Source organism: Heloderma suspectum, chromosome 6 (genome assembly GCF_057233095.1).
Source record: "Heloderma suspectum isolate Gila_16-S chromosome 6, 16-S_ref, whole genome shotgun sequence".
NCBI classification, from domain to species: domain Eukaryota; kingdom Metazoa; phylum Chordata; class Lepidosauria; order Squamata; family Helodermatidae; genus Heloderma; species Heloderma suspectum.
This window is the reverse complement of record NC_139463.1, coordinates 9,284,270-9,301,011: the sequence shown is the minus strand read 5'-3', so window position 1 is coordinate 9,301,011 and position 16,742 is coordinate 9,284,270. Positions and strand designations below refer to the sequence as shown.

The following is a 16,742-nucleotide window of genomic DNA, read 5'->3' as shown; positions in this document are numbered from 1 at the left end:
TAAGTGGCCCTCGGCAATGTGGAATCCTCATGGAGCAGAGCTGCTCCGTGAGGATTCCGGGAGGGAGGAAAGGATCGCCTCCCCCCTGCAGATTCCCCACTAGAATGGATGCTGGGGAATTCATACATCCCTATTAAGTAACCTCCTCCTAATCACTGCTTAGGAACACTGAACTTCTCTGATTATCCCTTTATGACCTTTGGTTTGAGTTTCTGAGAACAGCATTTTTTACCTGTGCCTAGCACAAAAACTACTGGGCCATATTTCCTGAAATTTGGCAGGTGGGATCCCCTCCATGGGGGCTGACAGGTCTCCAAATTTCATGATTTTATCATGAAAATCGAAAAAGTTATGTCTGTTTCTATTTTCCAATGCAAGTCAATGGGAAAACATCATATCAGAATTATTCTGATATCTGAATCTCACTTCGGATCCAAATCCAAAGTAAAGCAGATGGGTTCTAAATTGGTGTGAAGTGGAGCTGTTTCGGAAGGTCCAAAGAAGCATCTGAAGCAAAGTGGGGGGGGGCACAGCCCTAATTTATAACATGTCTCTTATCCTTACTTTACAAGTTGTTACATCAAGAAAGTTACATCAACTGAGCTGCATCCAAGCTGCTCTGTTATAATACAAGGACTATCATCAGTTTCTAATCTAGGCCATTTATTATTCTCTCCATAGTTGTCTATATGAGCCAGGTGTTCTTCTGTTTTCTCTGTTGCTTGTAAAGAAAATAAAAGGGTGTCATACTGGGGAGGGGGGACATGTCTGGACAGGTTTGTTCTTACAGAGGTCTAAGTTGATGTGTCAGTTTCTCTGCTAACACCATGTGCCACACTTCTGGGTGGCAAACGTTCATGGATATTTCAGTGTCATCTTTCCAAAACGCCCCTTTCTTTGTCACGACAGAAACCTTCTAAGAAGGGTTTCGCTGTGGGGTCTAAGCTCAGTGTTCAACGCTGTCATTCCACAAATTCAAATAGCATTTTGGTCATGCAATAAGTTGCCCATTACACTTGCCCAACCAGTTGTGTAAAGAGCTGTGTAACGGAACTTGTGGTTGGAACCAATGTCGCCCTGGTAGCATCCCATGGACTTTCTGTGGGAGCTTTCTCAAACAGCTTTTTAAAAGGTTGAAAACCCTTTTCATCTGCCAACCGGAATTAAATTGTAGTATTGATCAGGTTGTTGGTATTCTTGGTATTATTTAATTTATAAAGATAAAATAAATAAAAATATATTAAAAAAAATAAAGAGCTGTGTAACCAGTTGTGCAAGGAGTTGTGCAACAGGTTGTGCAAGCAGTTGTACAAGTGGAATGCACAACAGCTCGCACAAGCATAATGCACAACCGTTTGCACAACTGTACTTGCACAAACATAACTTTATGTGGATTCTTCTCTTGTGCATAGTTCAGGACCTAGTTTCCGCTAGTGCAATGTCACTTGTGCTAATGGAATGACACAGGTGGGTACTGCCCTAAGGGCAAGCACTTGGCTACAGGACCAGTACAATTCAGCCATTGGTCAGATGGTCCATTTGTTCGGTGTGCCATGCACAGAACTCCAGGTGAGAGACAGTGGGAGGGGAGGCAGTGCCTGTCCTGTGCCACCTGTGCTTTGTCTCCCTGACAGAGGAGAGTGAGATGGGAATGGAGCTATCTCATCCTTAGTTCTTACAAGTCAATCTAGGGGTATGAAATGGAAACATTTTCATTTAGTTTTTGCATGCATTTTAATTTTTTTTGCATTTGTTTTATTCCTTTCATTTTCCATTTGATTGAATTGAATTAATTCATGAGTACATACTCCCCCCTCCATTGATTTCAATGAAAGACCCAGCCCATCTTCTGTGGTCTGTAAGTTCTGCATTTCTGATCAAAATGGCATGAAATTTGCAAGCATTTTACACCTCCCCACCCCCGCACCCCACATACCCAACTTAGGCATCAGATCTGCCAAATTTCAGATAGCTCATATAAATTGTTCCATTTCATAGGCAATTAAAAAGGTGTACAGGCACATCCCAACTGTTACCTAATAGAGCTTTCCACTCTCTCAATTTCACTGCCTTCTTTCCCTGTTCCTCTCTGTTGCAAATTGTATAAAAGTGTGCTAGCCTGTTTCTTCGATGCAAAGCAATGCCTCCAATACAAATCACTGAAAAACTAATGAATAAAGAGATTTTCATTTGAATTTGCATTAAATGACTCTCATAACAAAGAACAAATGAACAGAGCTCATTTTTTTATTTCTTTCACTTGTTTTTAAAATGAATGCACGCTCCTAAGTCCATCTCTCATTTCTCCCTACACCACTCATGCTGTATCTATTTCATCTAGATGGCGTCATCTATCGAGAACAGGTTCCATATTCTTGGGGGCTTTTCCATTAATAACACAGCAGTCCAGGGTCCAAGAAGCATACGTGCCCCACAATGACCCAAACCCTTTTCATGAATGACAAGGTCAAGATAATGTTGGCAGTCAGGGATCCACAATTATGGAGCATGCACACTCCTTCATAGCAGGGACACTGCATGCAAATCCTCAGTGAAAGGCAACACCGCAGTCTGGATTTCTCAAAATTTGCTAAAGCCATGGGGACGGATAATATTGAGACTGGATCCAGTTTTACAGGATACTCATTGGCCATTCCTATTATAGCATATTGGGATGATAGTTTCTGCCAGCCAGGATGAACACGATGGTTAAATCCATTATGGTTTATTTTATGGACTCACCAATCCTCAGAGAGTGGGGGCTGGCCGCGATCTTCATTAGCCACACCAAAAGGAGCACCAGAGGCGCCAAGATCCGGGGCATTTTCTATAAATCCTCATGGAGCCCTGCGGTGGTCTGGGCATGACATAACTCTGGAAGAGAGAGAGGAGGGAGGGAGAATGCTGCTATGAAAACATGTCTTCCTGTGAGCCACAAACTTAAGATGCTGGTGTGTCCCCAGATGAGGACGTCATTCCATTATTTATTTATTTGTTCCATTTCTATGCCACCCACTCTGGGCAGTTCACAACAGTTGAAACAGTAAAATGCAGCATGATAAAACATAACAAATATAATTGTTATTATATTTTATAATATATATAAAACCAAAGTAAAACCCAACAGCAGTTGCAGTCCCAGGAAAGCCTGGTTGAAAAGGTGTGTTTTTAGGAGGTGCTTGAAAGATGCTACATTTCCTGCCCCCCAAATGGCATGGGTTTGTTTTGTTTTTTCCAGAGGGTGGGTGCTGCTACTGAGATGGTCTGCCACCGTGGTTCTTCATGGCGACCTCCCTTTTGTTTTGGAATGACCAGCAAGGTCGAGTCATTCCACTCGCTAGCGCCTGATCTCTTGTGTCACCAGTACTCTGGTAGGGATGTCAGAGAATTCCGCCATGGATCTCGGGGAGGCCGAATGCCAGCGCATTCGGCCCCCCGAAATCGGTGGTGGAACGGTTTGCCCCCCCCCGGGACGGGATTTACCTTGGGCGGATCTTCCTGGCGGCAGCGGCTCCGGCGGTGGCTCCGGCGGCAGTTTGGCGGCGGCGGCGGCAGCCGGTCTTCTGACCAGCTGCCGCCACCACCATTTCCAGTTTAAAAAAAAAAAAAAGTGATAGGCTACGTAAAGATTTACGTAGCCTATCACGGCTAGATTTTTAAAAAACACCGTGATAGGCTATGTAAATGTTTACGTAGCCTATCATGGCTGATTTAAAAGAAAAAAATGCACGTACACAAATGGCGGCGCCCATGGGCGCCGCCATTTGCATTCCTTATTTTGGCACGTCTTAGTCTACGTAAACATTTACATAGACTAAGATGGCGAAAATAAGGGGAATGCAAATAGCGTAGACGCTACGCTATTTGCGTTCCCCTTATTTTCGCCATCTTAGTCTACGTAAATGTTTATGTAGACTAAGACGTGCCAAAATAAGGAACGCAAATGGCGGCGCCCATGGGCGCCGCCATTTGCGTACGCGCATTTTTTTTTCTTTTAAATCAGCCGTGATAGGCTACGTAAACATTTACGTAGCCTATCATGGCTGACGGCAGGGACGCAAACGGCGGTGGCTATGGCCGCCGCCATTTGCGTCCCTGCTAGCCAGCGGCCGGATGTCCGACTGCTGGCGGAGCTGGCCGGCGGCTCCACAGAATTCCTGCGGAGCGGAGCCGGCCAGCCAGGATTCGGGGGGGAAGGACAGAGTGTCTCCCCCCCGGGCCAAAATTTCAGTGGGAGGTATGGAGCGCCTTCCTCCCCACCGCGAATATCACCCTTCGAAAAGGTAAGTGACTTTCGTACATCCCTATACTCTGGTCTCTCAGCAAATCAGGCTCTGTGGATCAAGGCTGCCCTGTGTGCTTCAGTTCTAACTTGAATACAGTCAGCTGACCCGATGTCAGGGTGGACACTGAGCCCATAGAATCCCAGAGTAGTTCTGATTCTGAGGAAGAGCAGTCGCTCCTGGGAGAGGAGCACGCTCATCCTTCCCAGGGCCAACAGCTGACGGAGATTCCTCCCACCGGCATTCCTAGCTTAGATAGCAGTCCTGGGAGTGACAGAGCGTGGGAAGCAGACTTGATGGAAGCGCGACGCCGACGCAGAGAGCGGCGCCAAATGGAGGGCGTGGAAAGGAGGCGCAGTGCCCGGTTGGCGCGCAAACAACGGCTGCGCCCAGAGGATCCAAGGGAAAAGGGGAGGGACTCTCCCTAGTCCTTAAGTTCAGGGTCTGCCAGTGATTCCCTTTCAAACGGGGACCAACTGTTCCAACTTAGGGCATAGGTACTCTGCTGCTCAGATCTAGTTGCTAACAGTAGAGTTGTTAAGTTGTAAAAGAGGAATAAAGCTTTGAAAAGAATCCCTTTGTCTGTGTCTGGACTTGGCTACTGGATAAGACTGAGAGAGGCCTCCAAGGAGCCCTTGACACCCAACAGCTTGAACACTGTCAGCTGATCCCACAGGCCATTAGGTACACACCAGGCCTTAAAAAACTCTTGTAACCAAGCTATAGACTGCCTGGCCTGCCTCCTTCAGAAACCAATCACCACCCAGTCTTTGACCACATCATCTGCCTCTGGTCCTTTCTGTCTTTGCCTGCCTCCAATAGAATCTGACTACCAGCCTGCCTCCAACCACATCAGCTGCCTCTGGACCTGTGGAGCCTTGTTTGCTTTAACAGACCATGCACACATGCACACACACCCCAGTAGTGGCCAGAAATTGGCTAAGGCAAGAGAAAAACTAAGGAAATCACAAGAAGCTTGCTTGCAAAAAACAGGGAATTCAGAATCGAAACAGCATTTGCAAGAGTTGGCCATTTTTTTGTCTCCCTCATTCTGTTATGAAATAGTCCCCAGCACATGAACACCCATCCAGAAAGGCATGTTCACTCAACAAGGATGCTGCAGCCAAAATTTGTTTGCCTTCTACATGCGTTACACTTCTAGGTGAACTCGTGGCCACCCATGGGAGCTTCCATCCCATGCTGAATAGGATGGATTTCACCTGGACCATGGTACAGGAGGAAGGTGTTAAGCCCCCTCACCCTGTCCCACAGTCCTGGCCCAGATCACCCCTTCTATGCTCCTGTTATTGAATGCTGGGAAAGCAATCATGCAACTCCAAGTGACACATTTAAGAGCGTGTGTAGTTAGACACCGAGTCAGCTCACTGGCCCTCTAGACCAGTCACATCTGCTCTGATTGACAGAGGTCCCCCAGGATCTTGGGCAGGAGTGCAGAGCCTGAGGCCTGTCAGCCAAATCTGGCCCACTTGGGAACCCTACACTGTTTCCCTCTCTCCACCCCCTTTTCCACTCACCAGCCATTGATAGTTTCCTGGCTTTTGTGCAGTTTTTTCCCCCATTCTGAAAGGTTCACATGCTTCTCCTAAGGCTTAATTGCTGGCATACTGTGCCTTTTGCCTTCACCTCCACCCACCATTGGCCCACGAGGTAGGGATGTATGGATTTTGTAAAATCAGTTCCATCGGCATTTCACAGATTGCCAGGTGCCTTTTGTTCGGTCATCCATTCATTGATGGAATCTGATTTTTCCCCAATTTCCTGAATTTGTGCAAATTCGCATTTGCGCAAACTCACACTTGTGAAAATGTGCAAATCCCCGCAAAATGTGCAAATCCCCCCAAAATGTGCATTTCATGCTTTAGCCTATGGAGAAAATGTGCATTTTTGGCTGGTGTTCTTTTAGTTTACGTATTTTTCCATTCCTAAATTTGCATAAAACTGTGGAAAGTAAACCAAAAAAACCTGGTCTGCAAGTCCATGGGAAAAGCCAGTCCATTGCAGAATCTGTGGGTCAGATTCATAGAAATCTGAACTCATCTGATTCCATTTCTCCGACATCCCTACCATGAGAGCTCCTCCAAAATGGAATTTGGCCCTCGGGCTGAAGGAGTTTCTGCACCCCTGACCTTGGTGAACCAGGCCACCAGTTGCTGGGGTGCAACAGTAGCAGAGCCTTTGTGGGAAGCAGAAGACTGGGACTAGATGGACCTTTCTCCTGATCCAGCACAGCTCTTCTTACATTCTTAAGATGGGACCTTCTGCATGCAACGCACGTGTGCAACCACTGCTCGGTGGGCCCTCCCTTTAAGTGTTCGTTTTACAAATTCTTCTTGTGCAATTTATTCTTGAATATATCCAGGGTGGTCCTTGAAACTGTGCTAACAATCTCCCCCAGCCACCCCCAAATCCAAAATGGGCTGCTTATATTCAAGCCACCACCATTTGCTGGAGCACAAGAAATAAAAGCAGCATGAGAGGCTGCAGCATTTGGCCAAGCTGGTGGCTATTCTGCCCCTCTTGGCAAGAGTGATGGGCAGGTGGAAGAGGTGCTAATTATCTCTCACATTCTATCGCCAATTGTGGAGCTGACCTATAACACAGGGCGGCTCCGATACAATTATTAAGAGCTATTTGCTTCCTTTTCACACGCAGCTGCAAAACTGAAAGAAGGATCATGACATGAGCAGGGATGTGGCATGGGGGATGGGGGTGGGCAATGGAGATCTGGAGAAGGAGCCTTGTTAAATAAAACTTGTCATACTCAGAAAACGTCAGTGTAGCGAGGATGAATTATTGTTCCATATTTCCCCCCTGGGGCATCGCACTGAATTTATCATCCCTTCTCCACTCTTTTAAGTTGTATAAACAAATTTAGGTTAATTCACACCTGCTGAATACATGACTGTGTGCCAAAAGAAAATAGACATCAAACTCCACTTATGCCATTTTATTTGCATTTCCATCACCAAATGCCCACTCCCTTTTTTTTTTGGAAGACATCCCTGTGTATCCAGGGTTTTAAAAAGCTGGAAGTTACTAGGGCTGCATAAAAGGTCCAAATTCACTGAAAAATCCAGGATTATGCAGACCCTCATTCTGTCCCAAGGAGCAAGTCCCTAGGAACTCTTAGAATTACTTCTGAGTAAACATTAACAGGATTGTGCTGTAAGGGTTTTATTGGAACTGTTTTGGCTTCTTTTGAAAACCTATTGATGTTTTGCCTCAAGAACTGTTCTCCTAATTCACTTCTCATTTCGCTTTGGATTTGGGTGGCCCACTCCTCCACCGTTATGACCCTCAGCCGACTAAAGGTTTCCCATGCTCCTTAAAGCCAGCTGAAGTTCTCCTGCATTCCACCCATTTGCCCTTCCTACCCTCAATGTGTGCAAGTCCCTCTCTAAACATGCACAGGCTAAGGATGGGTGAACATGCAATGTTCAAGCTTGCTGAGTTTCTCCCAATTCCTCCTGAAAGCTCAGTTCACCTCAGTTGCGTTCCCGAACGCAAGTGTCTCTTCTCTTTTTTTGTTTGGGAAAAATGTGTATTTTTATTGGTAAAAATGCATCTTTTTAAAAGTGCACACGTTCCCCCATAGATTAAAGTGTGAAAATGTGGATTTTTGGAAACACTGTGAACTTGTGGAAGCACGCATGTTCAAATGTGAATGCAAGCTTAGTAAATTGAGAATATTTCCCAACAACTGTGTTCTTGCTCATGTTCGCGTTTGGGGTTGAGAATGAGACACGTTTGTATGATTTGAGAACAGGAATGTAATTCTCATAAACTCTAGCACAAGCTGCCATCTCTCTACCTTCCTTAAAATCCCTCCTTGAAACTCATATGGTCTTTGGCCAGTGCAGCAGCTAGCTAATTTTAGATCCTGGAATTAATGTTCTTATTGTGTGTGTGGGGTGTGTGTGTGTGTTTCAGATGGCCATGTGTATTACTTCTGTTTTGAAGCACACAACTAACATTTCTCTTCACATACTGCTAACCATCATTCCATACTTTACAACTGCTTCTTCATTCCCAACACGTTAGAAGAATAACAAACTGTTTGCCAACCCTGATTCTAAAAATATATATACTCTGAGCATGTGCAGTTTTTAAGATCACTGAAATAATCTGTTTGTTGGTTTGATTTGTACCCCACCTTTCCATGAAAAATGGCACTCAAGGCAGCTAACAATCAGTGATAAAAACAGCATTAAGCAAATACATTAAGACACAATTAAAAACAACTAAAAACAACAAAGTAAAAACTGCATTCAGCTCAACAGACCCACTTACGCACCCAGAGCCCACTTGAATAAAGCAGCCTTTGCCTGCTGGTGGAAAGACAGCGGAGAAATCATAGCACCATGTAGTGGAGGCCGGTGGCTCCCATGTCAGTGGGGCAGTAAACCCATTTCAGGTTTCAGTCAGAACTCTAAAGAACTATGCAAGGTGCTGCCAAGTCCTCCTATCTTGCTTTGCACCTTGGATAGTTCCTTTAAAGTTCTGACTGAAACCCAGCATGGATTTACCGCCCCGCTGACATCAGAGCCACCAGCCTCCACTGGCGCCATGATGACTACAGGAATAAAATGGAGCTTGCTTCTGTTGCCCTCATCACCTGATGCCCTTAGGGTGGTCATTTGAGGGGCCCCTGGGCTGCGGAGCTGTGGACTTTGATACCAAGATCCAAGCCGGGTCGTTCTACAGCCTTTGGCTTACTGTTGTAATCGTCATTCCATAGCTCAGTGGTAGAGCACATTCTTGGCATGAAGTCCCAGTTTCAATTTTCAGCATCTCTAGCTTTAAAAAGGATCATGTAATGGCTGATGAAAAATCTGTCCAGGTCCCTGGAGAACTACTGTTAGTCGGAATAGACCATTCTGGCCTAGATGGACAAATACTTTTGATCCGATATAAGGCAGCTTCCTACGATCGTAACCAAGCCTGAAATGTGTTCATTTACCCACCTTCTGCTCTCCCTCCTTTTGCTTCTCCTTCCCCCCATTTTCCCACTGTCTGGATTAGAGAGTACTTTCCTTAGGAACAGGGACTTGTTGATGTTGCCTATGTAACTCTGGAAGGTCCCACATGAACTGATGCCACAGTAACAACAACAAATCTAGCTGTAGAACATCCTGAGACTGCACTGGGATCAAAAGATATACAAGCTAAGTATGTCTGAGAATTTCATTTCTACTTGCAAAATACATGGGTGTATCTTGTTCGCATAAGCAGGAGAATGCATTCTCTGAGAATGATTGCAAATTCTATGTCACATTCGAAAAATACAGACATGCTGACGAGAAAAACGTTTGCAATTGCACGAGTTTAAAAACGCACCATTTCATGAGTCTATGGGGGGAATTTACACAACTCTGAAAATTTGCACAAATGTGAGATTTTTTTTTTTGCAGAACTTTCACATTTGATCGCATCCATTTTGTGCAGTTTTCCCATTCATTCATTAGGAACACAGAGAGCGACTGTGAGCACAAATCAGGGAGAAACAAGCAGCAAGCCAACATTCAGAGAATCTGGGTGAACATGAACATCGCTTGTTTGCACATCCCTAATGCAAGTAGATACTCAGAACTGCTGCATTTAAATGGTCAGATGGAGACCTGCTGCATGTTTGGGCTGAAGAGGTGATTGGGCAACCAAGGCACACGGGGGTCTCTTGTGCCTTTAGTAGTTGTACCATCAGATTTTGGACAAGTGCCCCTGCAGTCCTATGGCAGAGATGACTCCTAGGGCCAGCACAAACCTGCAAAGTATCCATACGTTCTGACCATTCAGGGCGAAAGTGTCAGCAATGGAACACTTGCATAGCTCAACTTCTTTGAGGGAGGAGAAAGGTCCATTTGGCTGGAGTGAACATCACACAGGTGCTGAAGAGAGAAGTGATTGCGAGCTGGTGATAGGAAGGAGGAGTACATAAACAGAGAGGAAGAGCCCCGGTGTGAAGTGAACAATGAGATGGGGGGCAGTCCAAGGCCAGTATGCTTATGGGGAAAGGGACAATGAGGACAGTGTGCTGAGAAGCAAGAAACCAAGTGAAAGTATAAGTGGGGAGCCGGAGAGAGGTTGGGAAAACTCTCACATAAACCCAGGGCAGGATGTAGGATGGATCATTAGCAGGGAGAGAGCCAGGAGAGTAAAGAGGCCAAACAGGTTACTGTCTTGGGGTTGGGGGCCTACATTTCACACAGAGATTTGCACTAACAAAACAATCATTTGATTGCAGTTCTCTAGCAACAAAACAGATTCTGTAAATAGTTACACCCTTTGGGCATGTTCCACCAGGAGCTTTATAAATGGAAGGTGAAGTTCACACTGGTCAGGAAACTGGGGATAGGAGAGTGAATTAAGGATTGGAAAGAAGGACAAGATGGATTGCTCGGAGGAGGACACAAGAGAGTCCGTGCCAAGAAGAAAGAGAGCGGAGGGTGAGCTGACAGCAGGAGAAACTGCTGCTAACTTTAGTTTCAGGGGCTTCCCATGGCCTGGGGCAGCAATGATGATAAATGAGGTAGGATGAGGAGGAGAGAAGAATTCAAGAGCACCATGGAAGGGATCTGTAATTGCAACTGACCAGCCAACCAGGCAATGTACATCCAAGCAATCAGATCTCCAGTCTAGCAGTCAATTAGTGCCTCATCTGCTCAAGGCTGAACATATACCTGCCAAATAACCTTTGGCTTAATGGCAGTCATTTAACTCCAGTGAGGTGCAAGAGCTCAATATGTAAAGTGTGGGGTGATACTGCTGATACTTGCATGGAACTCCCACTCTCTGAAAATAGGAAGCTGATCCAGGTCATCTAACTAGGTTGGGGATGGCTGCCCCACAATACCTTGCCAGTGTTCAAAACATACCACAACAGCTGTAGTGTGTGGGGAAGAGCAGGCACAGCACCCTGCAAGGTTGCCTTAATGCTTCTGCATGCCCATTTATGTGCGCTATGGACAAGGTGCATCCATTCCCCACTCAGAGATTTAACGTCTTGTGACTCAGGGAGGGAGCAAAATCCTGAAGACTGATCATGCTAGCAAAGAAAATTTCAAGAAAGTGTAGTCAACAGGCCTCAAACAGGAACAGTAATTTACCATGGGCAGGTGTGGGAAAACAGGGACTGTCTCTGATGAACAAGCTGTTGGATCATGTGCATTATACTTCTTCCTCCCTACTGTTGAAATTTAGATTGTAAGCTCCTAGGGGGCAGGGACATTTTCTTTCCATTTCTTCATTTCTTTTTGTGTTTTTGCTTTGTTTTGCCTTATCTTACATGACAGCCTACAAAATTATTCCTTATCTCTCAATTTTATCCTCATAACAACCCTGAGAGGTAGGTTAGTCTGAGAAATAGTGGCTGGCCTAGGGTCACCCAGTGGGGTGAGATGGGATATGAATCCAGTCCTCCTATTCAGTCACTATAACCATGAATGCTCAGATGGACCCATCCAGATGGTTGGAATTAAGCTCTGGAACTGAGTCTGGGGAGAAAGACCTATGTCTGTTGCTGCCCAGTTAGTTCAAAGGAAGGGCTCAATGCATTTCTTCACTCTGCATTTTTACCCAAGCTGCAATAAAAATAATCCAAAGCAGCTCACCGCAATACAACTCAGATTTAAACAGCATAAAAACAGGGATCTTATGTTCCCATTGATTCCCTTCTGCAAGCCATGGGTTTCCACCAATTCCATTGTGCAAGCGGGACCCACCACTTACACAAGGGAGGTTTAGTACTTCCTGGGGGAAGCCCCGAAACAGGCAGAAATACTAATTTCTGGAAGGAGGCAGATCAGTGGAACTCCAAGATATGAGCTCTGCCAACCTGCCCCCTTCCAGAAATGAGCATTTCTACTCATTTTGGGTTGCCCTGGAAGCACCAAATTGCCATTGCAAACGTGGTGGGGGCCACTTGAACAACAGAATTGGCAAGGTGTAAGAGAATCGGTGGAGGCGTAAGTGCCCTCTTGGATTCTGCCCAGATACTAAACTGAGAGTCAACCAGTGTGAGTATTAAGAGCTCCCCCACCTCTTTCCCCATAATTCAAACTCAGCTCTGCACTTTTTAGTGGGCAAACTGTGATTCTTATTTAACCTTTACCACTATGATATGGACCAGCAGCTTATAAACTCAGGGCAGTATCCAACGTGACACTACCGGTAACATAATTTATGATGTCGTGCTAGCATAAACGACCTCTAGTGCAATGCCAAAAATGCTTGCTGGCGCTATTGTGGGGTGACGCCATAACAGTTCCATTCTCCTTCCTGCTTTTCCAAGGCTAGAAATGCACAGCTCCCATTTATTACATGCGGCTTGTGCAAGTGAACAGCCAGCTAGATTATACTCCACGACCAACTAAAGCCATGTAGGATCCATAGACAGTGCATCTAGATCAGAACCACACAGACTTTTCCACCCCAAATCATTCATGAAAGACTCTCTCATACTTGAGCTATAAACTGCTGAGAAGCAATACATTTTCTTTTTGTCAAAGCTTGCAAGATTCCTTTGTCAGACATGAAATCAAAGCAATATAATTCCAACACCCCCTCCCCATTGTTTTATTGCTTTAAACATCCAGCCTGAAGATTTATTGCAAAGTTGGAAAATTCCCTACATGAGTTGGTTCAATAAAATAAATACTTTTTTCATCTGTTCTATGTGGACAATGCCCCAAAGTTAGCTGAATTCTCTCTTCCCTTTCCCCATATGGTCTAATTAAGGGGTAGATAAATACTTAAGCACAGAGTGAAATTCACTGTTATTGGGAGGGGCTGCTCTGCTAATCTACATGTTTTAATTACATACAATTAACATAATATGCATATAATTTCCAGGACTGTGGTGGGTGTCAAACCACAGCTGGTTATCTCTCTGTTCTTATTGTTAAAACATGAATCACAAGGATGAAAATGGTTATATTTTATCCTAAAAAGGAACGGGGGGGGGGGATCTTGAAAAAAGCCTTCCAAATATTATGACATCTCAAAAATGTGATGCTTTTCGTTTACTGGCAGCAAGAGCTTTAAGGTAAAATATTCTAGTACATTTGGCTCTGCACCCTTTGCCTTCAACCCTGCCTACCACTGGAATGCAGCTCCCAAGAGCTCCTCCGGCCCTCAGGCTGAAATCCCACAGTGACATTTTTTAAAGGAGCACCAAAGAAATTCCCAAAATAACAGAAGTGGGGATGAAGAATCACAGGTATGCAAACATGCCTGGTGGCTCAAATAATTGGTAAGGATCGCACAATGTTGCTTTGCTTGGCTTAGGAATCCAGATTAGAGAAGAGTGTGAGTGTGTCTGTATGTGCTGACTAGCAGGAGACTCCTTTGGACAGCTGCAATTGGGCTCAGCAACGTCAAGCATGCGGGAAATTGCCAAGCGCTTGCAACAGCCAGATCAGGTGAAGGAGAAACGTATCATGTGAAGCCTTTGAGACAGTTATCTCGAAACTTCTCAGGTTATTGACAAAACAGCAGGGTTGAGTCAGACTTTACTCATGCCGGTATTGTGGCGAGAGACACGCAGAGTTAGCTATCGCTATACATGCACGCACCCATGCAGATGTGATGTCTGACACCCTCCTTGAACAGTAGTTTTACAAGCCCTGATGCCCCCTGTGAGTCAGACATTCGCTCTTTCTCATTTCTGTAGGAATCTACTCAGAGATCCGATCACTGGGAATAGGGGCAAAACCCCACCGTCCATGGATCTGCTGGTGGCATGAATGATTGGGGGTGCTGATTCCCTCACCTTTTGTTTCAGCTCTCTTAGCTACTGGTTGTTGTTGTTTTTAAGTCACAGGGAAAGCATGTTTTGGCTAACATTGGAAGGAGTCTGGAGGTGGGGATTGTGTATTGATTTATTTAAAATTTTGCCTAGCCTTTCCTAAAAATAATCCAAAGCAACTCACCACAATAACATTCAGTTTTAAATAGCATAAAAACATAGAGATTGAAGACCTACTTAATAAAAGCATATTTCATAAAAGCAGCAGAAGGAAAAACAGAATAGCCCCAGTGCAGATTAACTTAAAACCAGGAGGAGTATAAAGGATCCCCCAACCTCTTTCCCCATAATTCAAATACTGGTCTGCACTTTTTAGTGGGCAAACTATGACACCCATTTAACCTTCACCACTATGATATGGACTAGCAGCTTATAAACTCAGGGCAATATCCAACGTGAAGCTATTAGTAATATAATTTTCTAGGGCTGTGCATGGACCCCCCCCTCCCCCTGATCTGGCTCAGAAGCCACTTCAGGGCTTCCGAGGTGGCCCCAATTTGGTTCGGGCTGATTTCGGGGGGGGCAACCCACCTCGGCCTATGAAGCCGAAGGGGGATTTGGACATCTGAATCCCACTTCAGCCCTCCCAACACTCTGTACAGCCCCCAGCTCCTTACCTGGGCCTTTGTTCCATGGGGGGGGCACCGCCACCAGGCGAGCCACCACTGTCACTGCTGTTGGTGCCACCAGGGGAGCCATTGCCGGGGAAGGCGCTGCCCATTGCAGCCTGCCAACTGCCGACAGGCACGAGGGAAGGAGCCGCCCTCCGACGGCGCTCTCTCCCTTCCTTGCCAGGAGTGGGGGCGCCCGGCTGGAGGTCGATTCCTGTCAATGAGGGCGGGCGGCCGCTGCTGCCATCACCAGCTCCTAGGCCCCCTGGTTGCGTGTCGGCAGCCGTCCTGTTCCAGGGAATGCGGGGAGCCATTTCCCCCTGTTTTTGCACTACGGCTGTGCCCGCAAGTGGCAGATCCGTGGTTTGCCTGGTTCGGTCCGTGGAGGCAGATATGCTCTGTGACAGGATGGTGTTTTGAAGGATTTGCTCTGCAAAACTCATATGAAATCAAGAGGTTCCCTTTTTGATTTTATGGATCCTCATTTTACCTGGTCCCCATAGCACGGGCTTTCTTCTCAGCTTCATTCTGCCAAAAGAGACTGGGAAAGGTTCAGGCTTCCTCTGCCATGCCTGGCAGAGACTGGAGCAGTGGGGCCCAGTGGCCGCAGCAGAGGCAGGATAGTACTGGAGCGGAGAGAGAAATGCCATGGAGCTTCCCTCTCGGCTCCCGTCCCATCCTCTTGCTGCTGCCACCGTCGCCGCTGCCACCATCATTGCACACAATGGCAGCTCGTCAGGGTGGCAGGAGGCTGCTCAGTTATCAGGTGGCTCATGCTCCCCAAGGGATCGTCTTGCGCCCCCCACCCTGGGGTGCATGCACCTCGCTTTGGAGACCACTGCTCTAGCCAAATAACATTCAGACAGTCCTCTCCTCACCAGGAACACCACCTCTCTCACAATGAGCAAATGGAGGCCGATTCACAGCAAAGCTCCCTCCCTCCCGCTCCTCCCTCTCCTCTCCCCTTCCCCCACCTCTCCCAGTGGCCAGATCTCTCTCAAATTGATACATTTGGCACCTCCATGTCCTCTCACCTTCCCCCCTCCCTCCCCCTCCCCCTCCACATGATCTTTCAGAAGCTGATACATTTTGGAGACAACCTGTCTAGGCTGCTCAGAAGGCATAAGAAGAGCTCCAAATATAGGAGGCGCTCTGTGGAGGAGCTGCTTCGCCTCAGGGCACCTCGGTGCTGGTCTGATCCACTTCATATCACAAGGCACCTCCAAATCAGCCCACTTCACCTCGTTATTCAGGCTTTGTACTGAAACGGTGCACAGCCCTATAATTTACAATGTTGTGCTAGCATAAACAACCTCTAGCACAATGCCAAAAATGCTTGCTGGTGCGCCAGCAAGCATCTCCAGAAAACCTGTTGTGCCATCAAGTACTATTGGTGTTGCAGTAGAGGTCATTTACAATAGCACAATATACTTTATGTCAGTGATAGTTTCATATTGGATACTGCCCTCAATTATTGTTCCCAGTTTAAAATTTCTTCCAAACTTCATTTCGAATATTATTGTCATTATTAATCAAGCATACAGCAGTTTTAAGGCAGTATTTATTAAGATATAAAAGTTTATTAGTCACTTCTATATTAAATACCCAAAGTGGCATACAATAAAACCAAGAATTAAAATGATGTCCCTGTGCAAAAACAAAAGATGACAACATTTAGCAGCAGCTGCAGCAGTAAAATACCCATTTAAAATAATGCATGACTTGGCCATGCAGAGCTATTTAAAACATACACACACCTAAAACAAACATTTTTAAACTTGCCAGAGCTGGTCCTCACTGTCCCCTAAAAATGGGAGAATTTTTTTCAGAGGGAGGGGGAATATGGCATCTGCAGCAGCTACAGAGTGCCCAAAGGGTAAAAAAAAACAATGGCTTGTTTGTATCTAGACTCATTTCAATCTGGGTTCAGACCTGGTTTGGGGACAGAATTGGCCTTTGTTGCCCTGACAGCCTTACAAAATAGGCCAGCATCCATTTTCCAGCTGTGGAACTGGGGCAGAGAAC

The 16,742-nt window shown here is 45.9% G+C and overlaps 1 protein-coding gene across 1 annotated transcript in view; it reads right to left on the bottom strand.

Annotated features, from left to right (window-relative positions):
- The window catches only part of GRIK4 (glutamate ionotropic receptor kainate type subunit 4), a 445,828-nt gene that overhangs the window by 397,046 nt on the left and 32,040 nt on the right, over window positions 1–16,742 (bottom strand). The window contains exon 4 of the mRNA XM_084807214.1: window positions 2,743–2,874. Coding sequence (XP_084663340.1) covers window positions 2,743–2,824 — 82 coding nt within the window. The 5' untranslated portion in view covers window positions 2,825–2,874. The remainder of the gene's footprint in view (window positions 1–2,742; window positions 2,875–16,742) is intronic.